At 41.0% G+C, this 20,239-nt stretch overlaps 1 protein-coding gene across 1 annotated transcript in view; it reads right to left on the reverse strand.

Annotated features, from left to right (window-relative positions):
- Window positions 1-20,239, reverse strand: part of TXK (TXK tyrosine kinase) — a 73,118-nt gene that overhangs the window by 2,933 nt on the left and 49,946 nt on the right. Inside the window, exons 10-14 of the mRNA XM_055246739.2 lie at window positions 18,270-18,441; window positions 11,593-11,809; window positions 7,772-7,836; window positions 5,345-5,463; window positions 2,659-2,816 (exon numbers count right to left, since the gene is read on the reverse strand). Coding sequence (XP_055102714.1) covers window positions 2,659-2,816; window positions 5,345-5,463; window positions 7,772-7,836; window positions 11,593-11,809; window positions 18,270-18,441 — 731 coding nt within the window. The remainder of the gene's footprint in view (window positions 1-2,658; window positions 2,817-5,344; window positions 5,464-7,771; window positions 7,837-11,592; window positions 11,810-18,269; window positions 18,442-20,239) is intronic.

Raw genomic sequence — 20,239 nt, forward strand, 5'->3', positions numbered from 1 at the left:
AAAAAAATTTAAAAAATTAGCTGGTCATAGTGGCACATCACTGTAGTCCCAGCTATTCAGGAGGCTGAGCTGGCGGATTGCATAAGCCCAGGAGATCAAGGCTGCAGTGAGCTGTGATTGTGCCACTGCACTGTAGTCTGGGAAACAGAGCAAGACTCTGTCTCAAAAATAAATCAACTTTTTCTTTTCTTTTTTTTTTTTTTTTTTTGAGACAGTCTCGCCCTGTCGCCCAGGCTGGAGTGCAATGGTGGGATCTTGGCTCACTGCAACCTCTGCCTCCCAGGTTCGAACGATTCTCCTGCCTCAGCCTCCTGAGTAGCTGGGATTACAGGTGCCCGCCACCATGCCCAGCTAATTTTTTTGTATTTTTAGTAGAGACGGGGTTTCACCATGTTAGCCAGGCTGGTCTCGAACTCCTGACCTCATGATTCGCCTGCCTCGGCCTCCCAAAGTGCTGGGATTACAGGCATGAGCCACCACACCCGGCCAAATCAACTTTTTCAAACAAATAAATCAACATAACCACACCATTGTATTAATCAATGTTCTGACTGCAATTTGAGACTAATGTTGTTTACATGGTCCTTCAGACAGCATCCTACTTATCACTTCCCTTCCTCCTTCTATGTCTCAGTTCCACTTACATATAACATGTCAATAAGTATTATATTACACACACATGTATGTGTGTATTATTTCATACGCAACATATACTTCTGAGCTACTTACATTTTTATTGCAAAGATGCTCCTAAAACAGCTGTTTATTACTACTTACTGAACATTTTTCTGAACATTTTTTTCTTATAGCTTGCTGAACATTTTTCTATGTCTTTCAAGATTCTTTGTAAAGTAGTTAATATATGTAAAATATTTTCATACATTGGGGCTCTCTATAAATGTAATGCTTCTTGGAATATGAACAACCACATCACTCTTAAAATATTCAATATTCTAGTGTTCGTGAATTGATAATCAAGTGCTTTATTTTTTCAACCAGGAGGAAACTTCTAATCAAGCTGTAATTTCCAGCTGAAACTGTAAGCTGGAAAGAAAGCAAAGCTCTCAAAATCACAGGGAATTTCACTGAGAAGGGCAGAGGTGTTGAGTCAGTGCCCAGAGGTGGAACAGAAGCCCCTATGGCTTTATTTCTAAGCTTGGCATTTCAACAAATAGAAAAACTAAGTTCTGGAGAGATTTCTTCCTGAGTGGAAGTTCCTGACACACTTTCTGCCTCCATTCCTATTCTAGTTTAATCTGTAGCAGGCGTCCTGACTGCCAGAAGACAGATGAAACCCATTACTATTAGCGTTGGAAAAGCAAGACAAACAAAAGCTGAGTGAAGTAAATGGAAACACCATCTTTCTTTTTCTTTTTTTTTTTTTTTTTTTGAGACAGAGTCTCGCTCTGTCGCCCAGGCTGGAGTGCAGTGGCGTGATCTCGGCTCACTGCAAGCTCCGCCTCCCGGGGTTCACGCCATTCTCCTGCCTCAGCCTCTCCCAGTAGCTGGGACTACAGGCGCCCGCCACCACGCCCGGCTAATTTTTTGTATTTTTAGTAGAGATGGGGTTTCACCGTGGTCTCGATCTCCTGACCTCGTGATCCGCCCGCCTCGGCCTCCCAAAGTGCTGGGATTACAAGCATGAGCCACCGCGCCCGGCCCCCATCTTTCTTTTTCAACGTGGAAGTTTAACAAACCTGGTTCTATCCTTAGTTTCCACCATTAATTCTTTTATTTATTTATTTATTTATTTTTTAGACAGAGTCTTGTTCTGTTGTCCAGGCTGGAGTGCAGTGGTGCAATCTCAGCTCACTGTAGCCTCTGCCTCCTGGTTTCAAGCAATTATCCTATCTCAGCCTCCCAAGTAGCTGGAATTACAGGCGTGCACCACCAGGCCTGGCTAATTTTTGTATTTTTAGTAGAGACAGGGTTTCACCATGTTGGCCAGGCTGGTCTCAAACTCCTGACCTCAAGTGATCTGCCCACTTTGGCCTCACAAAGTGCTGGGATTACAGGCGTGAGCCACCACACACAGCCTCCATCATTTAATTTTTTTTTTTTTTGAGACGGAGTCTTGCTCTGTCGCCCAGGCTGGAGTGCAGTGGCGTGATCTTGGCTCACTGCAAGCTCCGCCTCCCAGGTTCAAGATTTTTCTTCTGCTTCAGCATCCCCAGTAGCTGGGATTACAGGCATGCATCACCACACCCGGCTAATTTTTGTATTTTTAGTAGAGACGGGGTTTTATCATGTTGGCTGGGCTGGTCTCAAACTCCTGACCTCAGGTGATCCACCCGCCTCGGCCTCTCAAAGTGCTAAGATTACAGGCATGAGCCACTGCTCCCGACCCATTAATTCTTAAAGCTAATAAAACGTCTAATCACTGAGGCTTGAGTAACACCAAGAGTTTCTGCAAGAACCAATCTCAAACAGATAAGACTCAGAAAATGCACTGAATTCCTCAAAAAAAAGGCCATTGTTCAAAACAAAATGGATTCATGACTTTGTAGTGAGTTTGAGATAGTACTTCAGACTCTCAGGATCATGACCAAGACACAGATGCCTTTTCCTGCCATGCCAGAGTTCTGAAGTTTGTGATAATCAGGTCTGCTCTCAGATGCTGGGACTGCCAACTTTCAAAGAAAAGTAACGTTTACTTACCTCATGCCAGCAGCTGTACATGACTTCATAGATGGACATTGGTGCCAGGTGAGGACGATATAGCCTGAAGCCTTCAGAAATAGCTTCCACGACTTGCAAATTTGACTTATTTTCAAAAGGCATTTTTCCTTCTGTAAAAACTTCCCACATTAAAACTCCTGCAAACAAAAATGCAGGAAAACAAGGGGTTAGAGAGAAATGATTGCTTGGGAACTGAAAGAACAATTTCCAACTATAAGGCTTTATTTTTGTGCTCCATGCATTGGGCTATAACCATCCTGAATAACAGTGGTTCTATCAAGGAAGCAAATCACATTCACCTTAGTTTTCAAAGAGGCCTGTAACCTGAAAATAATCTAAATGAAAACAATGCCTTTCCTTTTCCATGGGTCTTGATTGCCTCCCCTATCAGGAGAAAATACTGGTAGCATTTTCTTTTTTTTTTTTGAGATAGGGTCTCGCTCTGTCGCCCAGGCTGGAGTGCAGTGGCATGATCTCAGCTCACTGCAACCTCTGTCTCCCGGGTTCAAGCAATTCTTCTGCCTCAGCCTCCTGAGTAGCTGGGATTACAGGCGCCCACCACCACGCCCAGCTAATTTTTCTATTTTTAGTAGAGGCGGGGTTTCACCGTGTTGGCCAGTCTGGTCTCGAGCTCTGACCTCAGGTGATTCGACCACCTCAGCCTCCCAAAATGCTGGAATTACAAGCGTAAGCCACCACGCCTGGCCTAGCATTTTCATTTCTAAGCAGCAGTCATGTCCCTGCATCCTGAAATCAATGAACCTTTCTGCCATTCCATAGAAACTGACAGGATTGGGGCCGGGCGCGGTGGCTCAAGCCTGTAATCCCAGCACTTTGGGAGGCCGAGGCGGGCGGATCATGAGGTCAGGAGATCGAGACCATCCTGGCTAACACGGTGAAACCCCGTCTCTACTAAAAATACAAAAAATTAGCCGGGCATGTTGGCGGGCGACTGTAGTCCCAGCTACTCGGGAGGCTGAGGCAGGAGAATGGCGTGAACCCGGGAGCCGGAGCTTGCAGTGAGCCGAGATCGCGCCACTGCACTCCAGCCTGGGCAACAGAGCGAGACTCCGTCTCAAAAAAAAAAAAAAAAAAAGAAACTGACAGGATTATGTGAGCCTCTGCTGCCTACTTAGCCAAGAGTTTCACCAGTAAATGGCATGTGTCCCCTTCTTTCTGCTAAAAGATTAGACTGATGGGCAGAGCCCCAGAATATCTAGCAGGGGCTCTGTACATAAGTAGGTGTCCAATAATCATTGATTGATTGATTGATTAGTGAAACTCCTGCAAGAACTCCCAATTTGAGTTCATTTAATTATTCACTTATTCTACAAATATTTACTAGACATTGATGAGAGGCCAGGCCTCTGCTGGGACCTGGAGATTTTATAAGTGTCAGATCAATCCATGTGCCTAAGGAGCTCACTGTTCAGTGAGGGAGACAAGTAGGTAAAATTCAGGGAGTTCTAATTGTTTGGCAACCTTCAGTGAGGTCCTTCTATTGCTCTTCACTGGTCTCTAAGATGTGGTCTCACAACCTAATTGCTCTTCAGTAGAGCTTCAAGTGTCACCTCCTGAGACTATCATATGTCCGTGGAGAGCTAATGAGATTAATGACACAAGATTCACCTTATTTTATGTTTTTAAATTTATGTTTTAATTTCTTTGAGGCAGGGTCTTGCTCTGTCACCCAGGCTGGAGTACAGTGGCACGATCCTGGCTTATTATAACCTCAAACTCCTGGGCTCAAGCAATCCTCCTGCCTCAGCCTCCCGAGGAACTGGGACTACAGGTATATGCCACCACAGCTGGCTAATTTTTTTTTTTTTTTTTTTTTTGTAAAGACAGAGTCTTGCTAGGTTGCCCAGGCTAGTCTTGAACTCCTGGTCTCAAGCAATCCTCCCACCTCAGCCTTCCAAAGTGCTGGAATTGTAGGCCTAAGCCACGGTGCCCAGTTTTAACCTTATTGTAGACAATAAAACTGACACCCTTCTGAGAACCCAGAACCCACAAGCCTCCAGGAAGTTTGGGGTGAAAGAGGATAGATAGATTTTTGCATATTTATTACCATTTTTTTGAAAATCAACCCCGAAACTTCATTGGACATGGGTCTATGGTGTCTCTTTCTCAATGAAGAACATTATCCAATATGAGTATCAATTCACAGATCCCAAGGAAGCCTATGTCTAAATTCCACAAACTTTAAAGTTAAGGAAGTAAATGAGATGCCACCATTTTTAAAACTCAGGTTTAAGTTCAGGTTAACAACTGAATAACTGGAAAATAGTCAAGCTGCTTCACAGTTTACACAATGAAGTTTATTAATTACACTCTAAACAATGTCGTAAGATCATTTTTCCTTCAAGCCTCTGCGGAAGGGAAAACTTATCTGAGTTTGTTTTCTAGATCAGTAGACTCTTTGTTACGGTTTTACAGTGAGTGCCCATGGAGGAAGGGAAAGATCCAAAAGGCAGACTTATGTAAGAAGGTATGTGACACCACTTGCCAAAGACAGCCGGGATGTGGTTAGAACACATAGAAGGAAGCACAATTACAAGAAGACTTTTAAAAAAATGCTACATCAATTAGGAAATCAAAGTTAAAAATAACATATTGCCCATTTTATTAAATCAAGCTCCAGCAAATGAACATCAGACGCACTCACCAAATGACCAGACATCAGATTTACTGCTGTACTTATTGAAAAGAAAAACTTCAGGAGGGGACCACTTGACTGGGAACTTGGCTCCAAAAGAACTGACATACTCATCATCCAAAACGTGCCTAAGGTTATCAGATTCAAAGCACATTGTGTTAATTACCTCCAAGCTCTATTTACTTCAGATCCCTTTAGTTAACTCTAAGTTGCTGAAAGACAAAGTATTTTTTTTACCCCAGAAAGGTTGTGGACGCCTTCTTGTTAGTAGAGTGTGAAAGTGTCCCTGATAATGTTTCCTCCCCAAACCAAGTCTCAATTGTGTTTGTTTTATGTGGACCTCTGAAAATGACAATGCTGCTTCAGTTCCAAACATGGCTCACTGTTTATGTTAATTATGGTAAATTCTTAACTCTACAAAGAAGCACGCTAAAGGCTCTAACAACCAAGATTATAAAAAGGAAATAGAAGACCACTCTTCCCGGGGTGGAGAAAACAAAGACCACTCTTCTTAAAATGGAAATGAATGATTCAAAGTTGGATGCCGAATTTTCTTTCATGTGCATGTTTTTTTGTGGGGCATAGAGAAGGGGGGAAAGTAAAAGTATATGAACATAATGCTTCTGATATGACAAATCTCTAATGCATTAGAATGGCCCTATATGGAAAGAAATCAAGAATAACTACCATCTCCTTAAAAAAATAACAAGTTGAACCCTGTCTCTTTTTTGAGAATTGTACACAGGGATGTCCAAATGTGAGAAACTGCGGAGAAGAGACAAAAATAAACTTGTGCTTGTTGCCCCTTAAGTATACAATATAGTATTTTCACAGCGTTTATTAATGCTGCCCCTACACTCTCACTTTTTTTAATATACACTACCTCCCTCCACCTATCAGAGCTTTATTGAGTCACAGGTCATTCTACTTGGGTAAAAAATGAATAACAGAAAACAAAGAGAGAAAAGCCATTGTCTATAGATTTTGAATTTTTCAAGTCTAGGCTCTTCAGAGAAGAAAGATTGAGTTATTAACAAAATATCTTGGAAAATGGGCCATGAACAGGAGTGAGATCTCACTACCACCACCCCTATTACCACCACTATCTAGAAAAAGATCCCTTGAGCTAGAGGAATGGGGGAAATAGAAGGGAAAGAAAAGGGGGGTACTTTTCTTTAGTAGATCAGTGGGTTAGGGTCCTGTATCTTGTACCCTAAAGGGCTGCCCAAGTCCTTTAGGAAAGAAGCTCCTACTCCCACATTAGGTTGGTGGGATTTAAAAGTGACAAAGAACCGGTGCTCTTTTCCCCAGGTAGAGCCCTCGGAAAGGCAGAAAGATGCCAATGAACAAATGGCTGTGGATGTTCCTAGGTAAATGAGATCTGAGATCACACCATGGAGTTTTGTAATCATAAAGAATGCCAGCCAGGCGAGACTGCTCACACCTGTAATCACAGCACTTTGCGAGGCCGAGGTGGGTGGATATGTGATGTCAGGAGTTCAAGACCAGCCTGGCCAACATGGTGAAAACCCATCTCTACCAAAAATAAAAAATTAGCTGGGCGTGCTGGCATGTGCCTGTAGTTCCAGCTACTCGGGGGACTGAGGCAGGAGGATAGCTTGAGCCTGGGAGGTCGAGGCTGCAGTGAGCCAAGAGAGCACCACTGCACTCCAGCCTGAGTGACAAAGCAAGACTCTGTCAAAAAAAAAAAAAAAAAAAAATGCCAGTTCTGAAGGAATCTTGCAGAAAAAATTCAGTGTGGGTTAGCAGCTACCTGTTTGAATGGCCAGCCAAAGACAAGACCAGAGGATGGTGGCCGCAATGATGCCATGCACACAGATAACAAAATGACCAGTAAGCCACCTCCCTACCAGTACTATAGCCCCACGAGACACGAGAACTTGGACTTTGAAGCTTAGGGAAGCTGGAGAGAAACCCCAAATTCCCTGGGATTATATTTCTAGCACCACCCCAAAAAAGGATGCTCAAAAGTTAAACAATATTGAGTTGTAGAAAAATATGGTTAAATTTTTCACACTCTTGAATTGTAGACTTAAAGTCAACTACTATACTTAATAATAGAAATGTTTGGTGAGGACATAGAAAAATGAGAGCTGAGCAAACCAATTTATTTCTTTTTCTTCCATAAACATATGTATATCAGAAATGCTTTTTTCTTCACGTTTCTCAGTGGACCAAGAAATTCCTTTTTTAATTTTAAGATGTACCATAGTTTTGTTAAAAGATGAGAAGAATGGCCCACAGTAAACATTTATCTCACAGCTAAAATTGGTACATGTCCCAAAATTCAAAGTGGGTCAGTAGGCCATACGACCAGGCCTACAACCTAGGAAGATAAAAACACAGTCTGCAGCACCTTCAGTTTGTCAGTAAACAAACAAACAAACAAAATACATATATATACATAGCATGTACCTTGTCATTCCAAAGTCCGAAATTTTTACTATGCATGTTGAGCTGACCAAACAATTCCTTGCTGCCTATGGAAAGAAGAAAATAATCCAAGTTTGAATACAAGCTTTTATTTCAAGAGGTTTTCGTCTCCTCTTCCTTAGGTTATTTGGACCCCACACTACCTCTCTGTGTGGACAGCCAAGTCATTTTTATGGTAATATCCATCAATGGTATAGATTCAATAGTTTGCCTTCACTTTTTTTTTTGAGACAGGATCTGGCTCTGTCGCCCAGGCTGGAGTGCAATGGCACCATGTTGGCTCACTGCAACCTTCCCCTCCTGGGGTCAAACCATCCTCCTACCTTAGCCTTTTATGTAGCTGGTACTACAGGCACACACCACCACACCCAGCTAATTTTCCTATTTTTAGTACAGATGGGGTTTCACCATGCTGCCCACGCTGGTCTTGAACTCCTGGCCTCAAATGATCCACCCACCTTGGCTTCCCAAAATGCTGGGATTACAGGTGTGAGCCACCATGCCCAGCCTGCCCTCAGGATTAATTCAATCTGAAAGATGATACAACTATGAATCTTGGCATAAAAATAGTGTATATTTTTTTAACATCTTTATAGAAAAGCCCAAAATACATAACAGATAAGGCATAGTCATTTTATATCTTTGGGATCTCTAATATGTAATAAAAATTAAGAAAATATATTTTAAAACATATTTCACTAAAGATAACTATTTACAGTGATAATTTCATATTTCTTAAAATTATCACAATGAACTGAATATAATGCTATGTAGAAACAATATATCTGATGCCAAAGCAATTCATTTTCAGCAACTTAATCAAGAAAAACATTGATTTGATCATTTAGCCTCATGTAGGTAAACTAGATAAACTATTTGGCAGAATTTACCTCTTTTCAGCTAATTTGTCGTTCAATTAGTCAAGCAACAAAAGCAAGAAACTTGAAATAATAAATCATAAGGAACCAGTTTAGAAGATGCCAGCAAGTCCTAGCAACGACCAAACCACAAGAAAAGTTCTTGACAGGTAAAAGACTCATTGTTGACGGACATATTTCAAGTAGCATATAGGAAGATAAAATAGAACCCAAAGGAAAATGAGCAAACAAGGAAAAAAACAGGAGTAGGAGGGCCTGTGAGAAGCCATTTGGAGCAAATAATATGACCAGAACTGTCACCCAATTGTTATCTGGAAAGACAAACCTGCAGACTAGGAAAGTGAGCCAGGTGGAGTTTATACCGTATTCATCCACTCAAAGATTTGCTCATTTCTCCTAGGTGCTGGATACCGGGGAATGTACCTTTAGGGATTTTTTTTTTTAATGATCTATCTCTGTAATAGCAATAGTTAGCATTGCTGAGCTCCTCTACATGCTAGACACTGTTTATTAATTCATGTAATTCTCCCAACAAACCCATATGAGGAAGGTGCTATAATTAATACCACTTTACTGGTTGACTAGCTTGCCCAAGGTCTCACAGCTAATAAAAAACAGAGACAATATTTCAACCCAGCTAGCCCGGCTCTAGAGCAGTCATTCTCAACCTCAACTTCACATGGGGCTCATCAGGGGAATTTTCAAAAAATATTGATGCCTGGGTTTCAGCCACAGAGATTCTGATTTAATTGGTCTGGGGTATGGCCTGGCTATTGCGATTTTTCTAAAAGCTTCCAAGTAATTGTAATGCACACCAAAGTTTGAAGTTTGAGAATGATTGTTTGTGACCTGTGTTCTTTTTTTTGAGACGGAGTCTCGCTCTGTCACCCAGGCTGGAGTGCAGTGGCGCAATCTCGGCTCACTGCAAGCTCCGCCTCCCGGGTTCACGCCATTCTCCTGCCTCAGCCTCTCCGAGTAGCTGGGACTACAGGCGCCCGCCACCACGCCCAGCTAATTTTTTTTTTTTTTTTTTTTTTTTTTTAGTAGCGACGGGGTTTCACCGTGGTCTCGATCTCCTGACCTCGTGATCCACCCGCCTCGGCCTCCCAAAGTGCTGGGATTACAAGCGTGAGCCACCGCGCCCGGCCTGTGACCTGTGTTCTTAATCACTGCGTGGCATCTCAGATATCTAGGCCTTGATCTCAAAGACTCTTAAGTCTCCTAAGATAGACTCTAGTATTTGTATAAATGATGTAAATAATTAACTATTGGGTGAAGCAGTAAATAGCAAATGCCCTGAGTGTTCCAAGCCGTGGGTAGGATAAGCATACTTCCCAAGGTGTGCTGGGGCCAATGTAACTATGCTCCCTTTTTCTACCCAAAATACTCCAGCCTGAACAGTGAGTAATATGATCACTTTGATCATGTGTGATGGAAGCACAGAATTACTTCCAAGGGGCGATATCAGGGATTTCTCATAGACTTCTCCAATTCTCACTTGAGTTAATTTTTAGATTTAGAAATGAGACATGGAAGAACATAAGGACATCAAGGGAATAGTGTGAATATCACGAATAAATGTGGAATGGACAGAAAGTGTTACTCAAGGGGAGGTAGCAATGCAGGGAAGCAGTGCTGTTAGCATATGGTTTGGGGCAAGACAATCATTTATTTAATAGGAATGTTCTGAGCATTACAGAAAAACATAATTTAGCATTCCTAGTCTCTTCAATAATGCCAGTAGTGCTCTTGCAATCCTGTTAGGGCCAAACTACCTCCACATCAGGAGCAGTTATGCCCCTAGGTGACATTCTTTAGATAAAGTGGAGACTAAAACTGGAACTTGTTCTTCACTGTTGTATCTCCAGTGCTTAGCAGAATGCTTGGCATATACTAGGCACTCGATACATGTTTGATTACGGGTTGAAAGAGAGAAAGGTGGAAGGAAAGAAAGAAGAAGGAAGAGAGGGAAGAAGGGAGAGCGGAAAGGAAAAGAAATCAGTTTTAGTCACATGATAGGTTAGGTGGTTAATTAGTTCAAGGCATATTTAGAGTAAAGCCTTACTTGGCTATGAAATCATCTTTGCAAAATTATGACTGAGAACCTAACTGACTCCATCTTGCTTCTAACCTTCAAGCTGTCCTTGTTCATTCCTGGGCATAGGCTAAACTAACTTTGGGAGGAATTTATAGTTTATAGTTTAAAACGAAGATGATAACAGCCCTTTCCCAAAACAAACCTCCCTCTTGCCTGGGGACTAGACTTCTTTTGTAGGACTAACAAATTAGCCACAAGATTAGAAATTGTGGTTTAGGAGTCAGACAGCTGGAGGCTACAAGATTCTGACTCTCCTTAAACTGCTCCTAAAATCAGTGCTTGAGATATTTTGCAGACCCTGCACTTGATGGATCAGCTAGCACCACCCAGATCGATTAACTGGCTCACCCGATCTTCTGCCCCCCACCCAGGAACTGACTCAGCATGAGGACAGCTTCAACTTCCAATGGTTTCATCTCCTACCCAACCAATCAGCTCTACTGGCTCACTGGCTTCCCCCCACCCACCAAGTTGTCCTTAAAAACTCTGATCCCCATATGCTCGGGGAGACTGATTTGAGTAATAATAAAACTCCAGTCTCCTGCACAGACGGTTCTGTGTGAATTACTCTTTCTCTATTGCAATTCCTCTGTCCTGATAAATCGGCTCTGTCTAGGTAGCAGGCAAGGTGAACCCATCGGGCCTTTACAGCTACAGCATCGATGGGCAATTAAAAACAAAGTTACATTTTACAACAAATTGCATGAATAGGTAAATGTTTAAAAATTAAATCAAGGACACATTATTCAAAGTATTGAAAATAATTGTCACATCCTTCTGAATACAGGTATGATACATAAAAAAAAGTAAATTTGCACCATACTTACCAAATCCCTATGAATATAGCCATTCCTCTCCAGATATTCCATTCCTTCACATATATCCTGGCATACACTCAGTAGCATTGCCTTCCTAAGCTTTCCTTTATTCTCCCTGAGATAGTTAAGCAGGCAGCCATTTTCCATGAACTCTGTCACAATGTAAAGGGGCTTCTGCTGTATACAGACCCCATAAAGTTGCACTAGCTTTGAATGAGATAATTTCCTGGTGAAGAAAAACATACACCAGTGAGCAGAATTGTCTTTGCATTTTAAAATGTTTGAACACAACTGGTAATATTTACCATCTATTTATCACTCTCATTATCAAGATAAGATAAAAATCAACCCAAACACAGAGAAAGTAGTGCAGTTTCCTTGCCACTTAATGCACTGAGAATGTGGGGTCAAGAGTTTAAGTGGTAATTCCAAAGGCAGAGTGGAGACAGAATATTACATGCACTATATTCTACACGTAAGCATTTTATTTTTCTTCTCTTCATTCTATAATCCTTTTGTTTCTACATCACTGTTTATCCTTGCTAGGTCAAGCAAATTTCCTTTCCTGTTCCTTGAATTCCAACTTTCCTACCTGCAGCTGTCCAGATGAAAAATTCTGGACAGACAAGAGGGAGGAAAGAGTGACTAAAAAAGAAAACAGGCCAGGCGCGGTGGCTCACGCCTGTAATCCCAGCTCTCAGGGAGGCAAGAGGCAGGAGGATAGCTTGAGCCCAGGAGTTCGAGACCTGCCTGGGCAATATAGCAAGACCCCATTCTCCAGAAAAAGACAAAAAAGAAAACAAAAATTAAATTCTAAAGCATGAAGTTCTTTAAAAGGAAATTTGTAGATAAAGTTGGAAACTAAAAAACATTTACCAACATGAAACCTTGCAGTGTATTTTGTAATCACACAAACACACACACACACACACACACACACACAAGCCTTGAATGTTGCCTATTAAAACATACCCAGAACTTTTTAGTTATCTAGACTTCAAAAGTTTATTGGTTTTTTGTGCATGTGTGTGGAATATTATATTCAATCTCTAAAAGCCTTTTATGCCAACTAGTCATCATGGAAAATAATAGTCAAATTAATGCTTATAATTTTAGAAGATGTACCTTGTGTCAAATGTACCTTGAAAAATTATTGCTTCTTTTCACTCTTTTCATTCATAAAGGTAAAATAAAATCAGTGACTTGGGAAGACTGCGTACCTTAACACAATGTATATGAACGGTTTTTGACTCGTTACCATAAAATTAGCTTGTGAAAACACTCCAGTTAATGAGGAAGAGAGGCATTCAGAGAACTTAACATTATCTTAATTTGGAGATATATATATATAATATATATTTTGTCTGATTTACTTTTTGAATTCATAAAATGTACTATCAGTTAAAGGATGCAGTTTACGTGTATATCGAGTAAGTGCAGAAAAGCAAGTCTTGAGATGAAATATTAATTTGCCACAGGAAATCCACCAAGTTGATACCCACATGGAAGCATTTGAGAATTGAAACGTTACTGCATTTCCTTATCAAGATCACTGGTAAAAATCTAACAGAAATCAGGCAAACCTTTATCAGAAATCAGGCAAAAACAAACTCTCGCATGTGATTCAGTCTAAAAAATATGACAAATATTTCTCACAAGCATAGAAAGATGCAAATGGAAAATCTATATTCTTGTTTGTTATACCTCTAGGACTTTTTAATACACATTATTTCTCAGTTTAGAGAAGTATGTGGGATTCATCATAGGGCAAACACACACTTAAATTTATTTAAATTTGTTATTTAAATATTTTCAGACCCTTTGCAGGCTTCTCCAGTTCTCCTTTTCTAATTATTCTCTTTCCCTAAGTAATCGCATTAAGTTTCAGGCTTTTAAATATCATCATATCATTTTTATCACTCTCAAGTTAATACCCTCTGACCTTTTTCCTGAACCCCATACTCATATATTTACCTCAACACTTGATCACACCTAATAAATAACAGGCTTCTCAAATCCAACATGTCCAAAGCAGAATTCTTGATTTTTCCCCCTAAACCTGTTTGGTCTTCCCCCGTCTTTGTAAATGGTGCCACCCTTGCCTAATATAATAATGTACACCAAAATCCTAGCATCATCTTCATTCCTCTGGTTTCTTCCGACTACCTGCCACATTCAATTTATCAGCAAGTCTTGATGACTTTATCTCAAAAATGTATCCTGAAACAATTCTCCTCTTTCCATCTCTTGCCCTCTGACGTATATTAGTTTTCCAAGAGTGTATTGATAATTATGTTCATTAAGATCATGGTTTTTGTGCCCAGATAGTTCACAGTTTTGATTTCAATTAGAAGCTCTAATGATGTTTCGTTGTGGGACTACAGGCAAATTACATAATGTAAACCAAAAATAAAATTCTAAGCCCCTAACCATCTGAATGGACTCCTCTTCTTAGCCAAGGGCATTCCAAAGTTGACCTGTAAAACAAGTTCAGGCCACGATGGGAAGAGGGAGTTGGACACGCCTCATAACCATTAACATCAACACAGACAGTGAGACTGATAGAACAGACTCTTTAAGTCTACTAAGAAACATTTACAATCTATTTTGCCTGAAATCTCCTACCTGGAAGTTTCATCTGTATAATAAACACAGACCATCTGTGTTGGTCTCCACAACTCTTTATAGTAACCCAGACGTTCCTTTCCATTGATTCCAGTTCTTTGGATAATAACCAACCGTCAATCAGAAAATCTTTGAATCTGCCTATGACTTGGAAGCCCCCACTGATATGGACAGGAGACAGGGAAATACTGGGTAGAAGATGGCAATTTCCCCAGGAAAGTCCTCACCCTCAAGCCTAGATACCTATGGCCCTAAGTGAGAACAGCCATTCCTGTTTTTGTGCCCCAAAAGTTGCTTTTTGGCCCACCACACCCCCTATCCTGTACCCATATAAATCGCAAACTCCAGGTCCAGAAGCAGATGAGGAGACGAATAGACAAACAGCAGAATGGTACAGCAGAGAAGGGGAGAAGAGAAGGAATGTCAGGAGGAGTTTGGCTGGACCAGTCAGAGAATCGGCTGTTGGATGGCCAAACTCCAGGGGAAGATCATCTTCCCACCCCATCATCCCCTGTCCAGCTTCCCCTCCATCCTGCTGAGAGCCACCTCCAACACTCAATAAAACCCCACATGCTTCCTTCAAGTCTGTGTGTGACCTGATCTTCCAGGACACTGGACAAGAGCTTGAGATACAGAAAACTGTCACACTGGCCCCCTGCCCTTGCAAAAAGGCAGAGGGTTCATTGAGCTGGTTAACCCTTATGCCATCTGCAGATCACAAGGCTAAAAGAGCACACTACAACACAGACCCACTTGGGCTTTGGGAGTTGCAGACACCCACCCCTAGATGCTGCTGTTGGGCTAGAGCCCAAAAGCACTCACCCTGATTCCTGCACCTGCCCATCTGCATGCTCCCCATCCTGTAAAAGGTCATGTTGGCTGAACAGAGAGCCACACCTCTATTGCATGCCCTGCAAGTGGGGGCCAGAAAACTCTCCTGTTTCACCACTCCCTGTTGTCCTGCCTTTCCAGACCAAACCAATGTACATCTTACATGGATGGAGTGATGTCTTATGTCTTCCTAAAATGTGTGAAACCATTTTTACATTTCGTAGGCCGATCACCTTGGGCACATATTATCAGGACCTCCTGAGGCGGTCATGGGCATGTCCTTAACCTTGGCCAAGTAAACTCTTAAATTAATTGAGACTTGTCTCAGATACATTTTGGTTTACAATAAGCCTTCTAAATGTTCTCTTTCTTATCTATAAAGTTGGGATCTTAATAGAAGCTACCTCTTGGAGTTGTGGTGAGGATTCATTAACTCATTCAATAATCCATAAATGTTTTTTAAGCACGAACTACATGCTATTCATCCTTTTAACACTCACCAGGTTTAACAGGAGAAATAAATAAAAGGTTATATTATTAGAGAGCTTGCATGCTAGTGGGAGAGAAATAAAACAACTGCACATGAAGCTTCAGAGTATGACAAGTACTTTGATGGAACTAACACAAAGCGATACAACAGAAAGCATTTGGCAGTGGGTATGCCAGCTTAAACAGAGTAGTCAGAGGAGACCTCCTGAAAGAGGTAATATTTAAACCACACACAGAAATGAGCTAATATATGCAAAGCTGCATATACTTGGTACATAGTATGTCAATGCATGTCAACTATTTTAAAAATAAATATATTTGCAATAGGATGTTAGAATGGAAGATTTTCTGCCTCACTTTTTTAGAAACCAGGGATTTGTGTGTGTGTGTGTGTGTATGATGGGGTCTCACTCTGTCACTCAGGCTAGAGTGCAGTGGTGCCATCATGGCTCACTCTAGCCTCAACTTGCTGAGTTCAATTGATCCTGCCACCTCAGCCTCCTGAGTAGCTGGGACTACAGGTGCTCACTACCATGCCTGGCTAGTTTTTTTATTTTTTTGTAGAGACAGGGTTTCGCCATGTTACCTAGGTTGGTTTCAAACTCCTAGGCTCAAGTGATCCTCCCATGTTGGCCTCCCAAAATGAATCAGGGGAAATATTGTCCTCAAAGATCCTGACCTCAAATGCCCAATCAGGCTTGTACCTTTCAAGAATTCTCTCATTATGACATTAAACATCTTCAATTCTTTCTTGTTTGATAGATATTCAAATATGTTTTTAACTCTTCCTGAATCACTTGTCTCTCAAATATGTTTTTAACTCTCCCTGAATCACTTGTCTCCCATTCATTCTTTTTTCATGCCTATTTAATCCAACACAGGAATACAATTTTTGTCCTTTAGGTATAGAAAAACCATGGTAGGATGCAGATAGCTACAGGAAGCAAAGGCAGATAGAGATAGGGGCCTGGGGCACCTAAGGACATCATTGGGAAGCTGGTGTCACTGGGAAATTGTGTTTGTAATAACTTCCCTTGGAATTCAATCTATTGTAAGTCAATGGAAAGGATATTTTGACAGAACCCTTGGGGTATGGGTTGAGAGCCCCAAGGGATATACTTGCTCTGCCTTGGAAAGAGAATGGGTCCAGTTAATCGAGAATGGGTCCGGTTAATCGCCTCTGATAATTGTTTGCTTGTTTTTTGTTTGTTTGTTTGTTTGTTTGTTTTTCTAGTTGGAGTCTGCAAGTGTGGGTCAGAACTAAATTTCTCTGGAAAACAGAGCAGAATCTAAATAATGCCATCTGGAGTTTTTCTTGTTCGCAGCATTGTTGTTCCTCTAAATAAATGTGGAACAAATATTTAAAGAATGTTAATTTGAACTATGGTCAAATTATTGGCCTGTCCTGGTCCCGCTCAGGTTATTACAGTTAATGAGCCTCAGAAATGGGTTCAACTGAGTCAAAATGCTGTCCCAGGAAATCACAGAAGAGTTGTGTCCAACGGTCTACAAAGAGCCACTTCTTTTAAAGCTCTGGACCCTTATGTCCTCTGAAAGCAAATACTTTTTTATCCTTAAAAAACCATTAACTCTTTTTGGCCACTGGAGGATGCCCTTTCAAAAGATGACTAGTATATCACTACTAAGACATAACCATCATTTTTGCTTCTGGGAAAAGGAAAAAAAAAAAAAAGAGTACTTGTAAAGCACCTATTATTGAGCTGAAAAGAACACACTTGCTTGTCACTGATACCGACAGGAGGCAGGGAAATACTAGGTAGAAGAGGGCAGTTCCCCAGCAAAATCCCCACCTTCAAGCCTGGAAACCTGCAGCCCTAAATGGGAACAGACATTTTTATTTTTGTGCCCAGATACTGCCCTTGCCAAGACTGCTCTAGCCTGCCACACAGCTGTACTGTGCCCATATAAACCCCAAGCTCCATTGGCAGGTGACAGAGCAGGGCAGCAGAGAAGAAGAGAAGACGAGGAGTGTGTCTAAACATTGAGAGGAGTTCTGCTGGGGGTGGTCAGAGATGAGATTGGCTGCAGGACGGTCAAACTCCCAGGGAAGATCATCTTCCCACTCCATCCCCTTTCCAGCTCCCCATCCATCCCACTGAGAGCCACCTCCATCACTCAGTAAAATCTCTGCATTCACCATCCTTCAAGTCCGTGTGACCTGATTCTTCCTGGATGCCATACAAGGACCCAGGTATCAAGAGGGCAGGATGCAAAAGGCTGTCACCCTGACTTTCCACTGAGGTGGTTAACACAGCCATCTGCAGATGGAAAAGCTAAAAGAGCACTGTAACACCTCTAGACACTGTCGTGGGGCCGGAGCCCAAAAGCACTCACCCTGGCTCACCTGCATGCTTCTCTTCCCATAAGGGATTTGAGCACACAGTGGCTGAGTAAGTGAGCCACCCTCTTCACAAGGGGTTCTGCAAAGGTGTCAAGAGAATTCTCCTGTCTCATCACTTACATAAATTCTCTTATTTAATTCACACATTGATCCAGTGAGGTAGGTACTTTCATCCCATTTTATAGATGAGGACATTGAGGCTTGGAAAGGTGAAATAATTCACCCAGGTCACACAGAGGTCAAATAATGTGCCTGGGTTACACAATGAGCTTCAGCAAAGCTGTGACACAAATCCAGGTGTGGCTGCCTCCAAAGCTCATGTTGTTTCCACGACACCAGGGCATGGTATGATATTTATCAGAGTGTTGTTTATACGTACATCATCACTTTGGCCTCTTCGATGAAATCCTCTTCAGACATGGAGCCTTCATTGATGGCCTTAATAGCTACCTGGATATGTGACCGCCATTCACCTAAATGGACCACTCCAAACTGACCGCTTCCAATCTCCTTTATAAAAGCCAACTCGGATGGATCTATCTCCCACTTTTCTGAAAAAGTAAAACATCCATGTTACAAGTAGAAAGAAAGAATGTTAAAATATTAGAGCTGGAAAATGTTTAGGAAGTATCTATTATTTGAGAGAGTGGTTAAAAAATGTATAAAGTGGAGAGGATATGAAGCCATTTTAATACTCTCACTGTGGCTTAAACGTGATTCAAGAACTCAAGTTTCAAAACACAAACTTTATTTATTTGGTGATGTTTGTATAACCAATTAAGGATAGCAAAACGCACTCTCTGCTCCCAAAGAGAACAGCGAACACACTTCTGTGCCTTTCTAAACTAAACCTACCAAAACTAGACCTGGGAACCAAAATATTTATGTTCCCAGTCTGTTTTTTTTTTTTTTCCTGGTGAGTAAATTTGTAAGGCAAATAAAACTGTGATTTCAGTTCTTCCTGTTGGTCTTCTCACTCCATCCCTAAAGGGCTTTTCTCCCTTGGTACTTTTTCTTCTTAGGGAAAAGTCCAATGAAATCATCTAATAAACAAATTCAGCGTTAGAAATCTAACCCACATATATCTAAGAGTATATCTGAAGTGAAATTTTTACTGTATATTTCTCATTTTATAGAAGCAAATCAGGAAAAAATAAACTGTTTTTCAAAGAACCCTCTTGAGAACTGTACCAAACTTAATGGTTTAGTGTCTCCTTTTACTACAGCAATACCACCATCTGCTGGAACTTTTGAATAATGCATTTAAAAGAATTGTAAAATCTGACAATCCCTTCTACCAGCTGTGCAAAGTATTCCCCCTCCCTATAGAAGGTATGTTTTATTTTATTATTTTTATTTTTTTTTTTTTGGGAGACAGAGTCTCACTCTGTCACCCAGGCTGGAGTGCAGTGGAGCTATCTCAGCTGACTACAAGCTATACCTCTTAGGTTCAAGTGATTTTCCTGCCTCAGCCTCCCAAGTAGCTGGGATTACAGGCACGCCACCACGCCTTGATAAATTTTTGTATTTTTAGTAGAGACAAGGTCTCACCATGTTGCCTAGCCTGGTCTCAAACTCCTGAGCTCAGGTGATCTGCCCACCTCAGTCTCCCAAAGTGCTGGGATTATAGGCATAAGCCACCACACCCGGCCTCATAGGTATGTTTTAAGAGTAACATGGGAAGATATATTCATGGCCTTGGAATTGGCATGAATTTATTCAACAGAATATAACCACAAAGAAAAATATTGATCAATTATACTTCCTAAAACTTCTGTTCATCAAAAATACCCCCATTAAGAAAGTAAAAAGTTAAGCTAAACTAAAAAAGTTTAGAAGATATTTCTAAAATATACAACCAACGTAGAATTCTTATTCTGAATATAAATAAATCAACTAGAGAAGACAACTTTTTTAAGGGTAAAAAATTTGAATGGAGTATTCTCTCATGAAGAGAATATCCAAATGGCCACTAAGCCAAATTGACCAAAATAATTAGTCATCAGGGAAATGTAAATTTAGACCATAATGAGATACTACTACACACCAGATTGGCTAACATGTAAAAAAAAACCTAGAATAAAATATTGGTAAGGGCAAAGGTATGGAGCCACTAGAACATATATTGTTGATGGGAGTGTAATTTTGTATAAGCTCTTTAGAAAACTGACTGTATCTACTAAATCTAAACATATGCATAGCCTGTGACCCAGCAGATCTACACTTAAGCACATATCCAACATATGCTGGAATGTAAATGTGCACGTAACTTCATCAAAACACACACAGAAATGTTCTTAACAATATTATTTGTAAGAGCCAAAAATTGGTAACAACCCGAATGGCCAT

The sequence above is a fragment of the Symphalangus syndactylus genome, chromosome 16, assembly GCF_028878055.3.
Source record: "Symphalangus syndactylus isolate Jambi chromosome 16, NHGRI_mSymSyn1-v2.1_pri, whole genome shotgun sequence".
NCBI classification, from domain to species: domain Eukaryota; kingdom Metazoa; phylum Chordata; class Mammalia; order Primates; family Hylobatidae; genus Symphalangus; species Symphalangus syndactylus.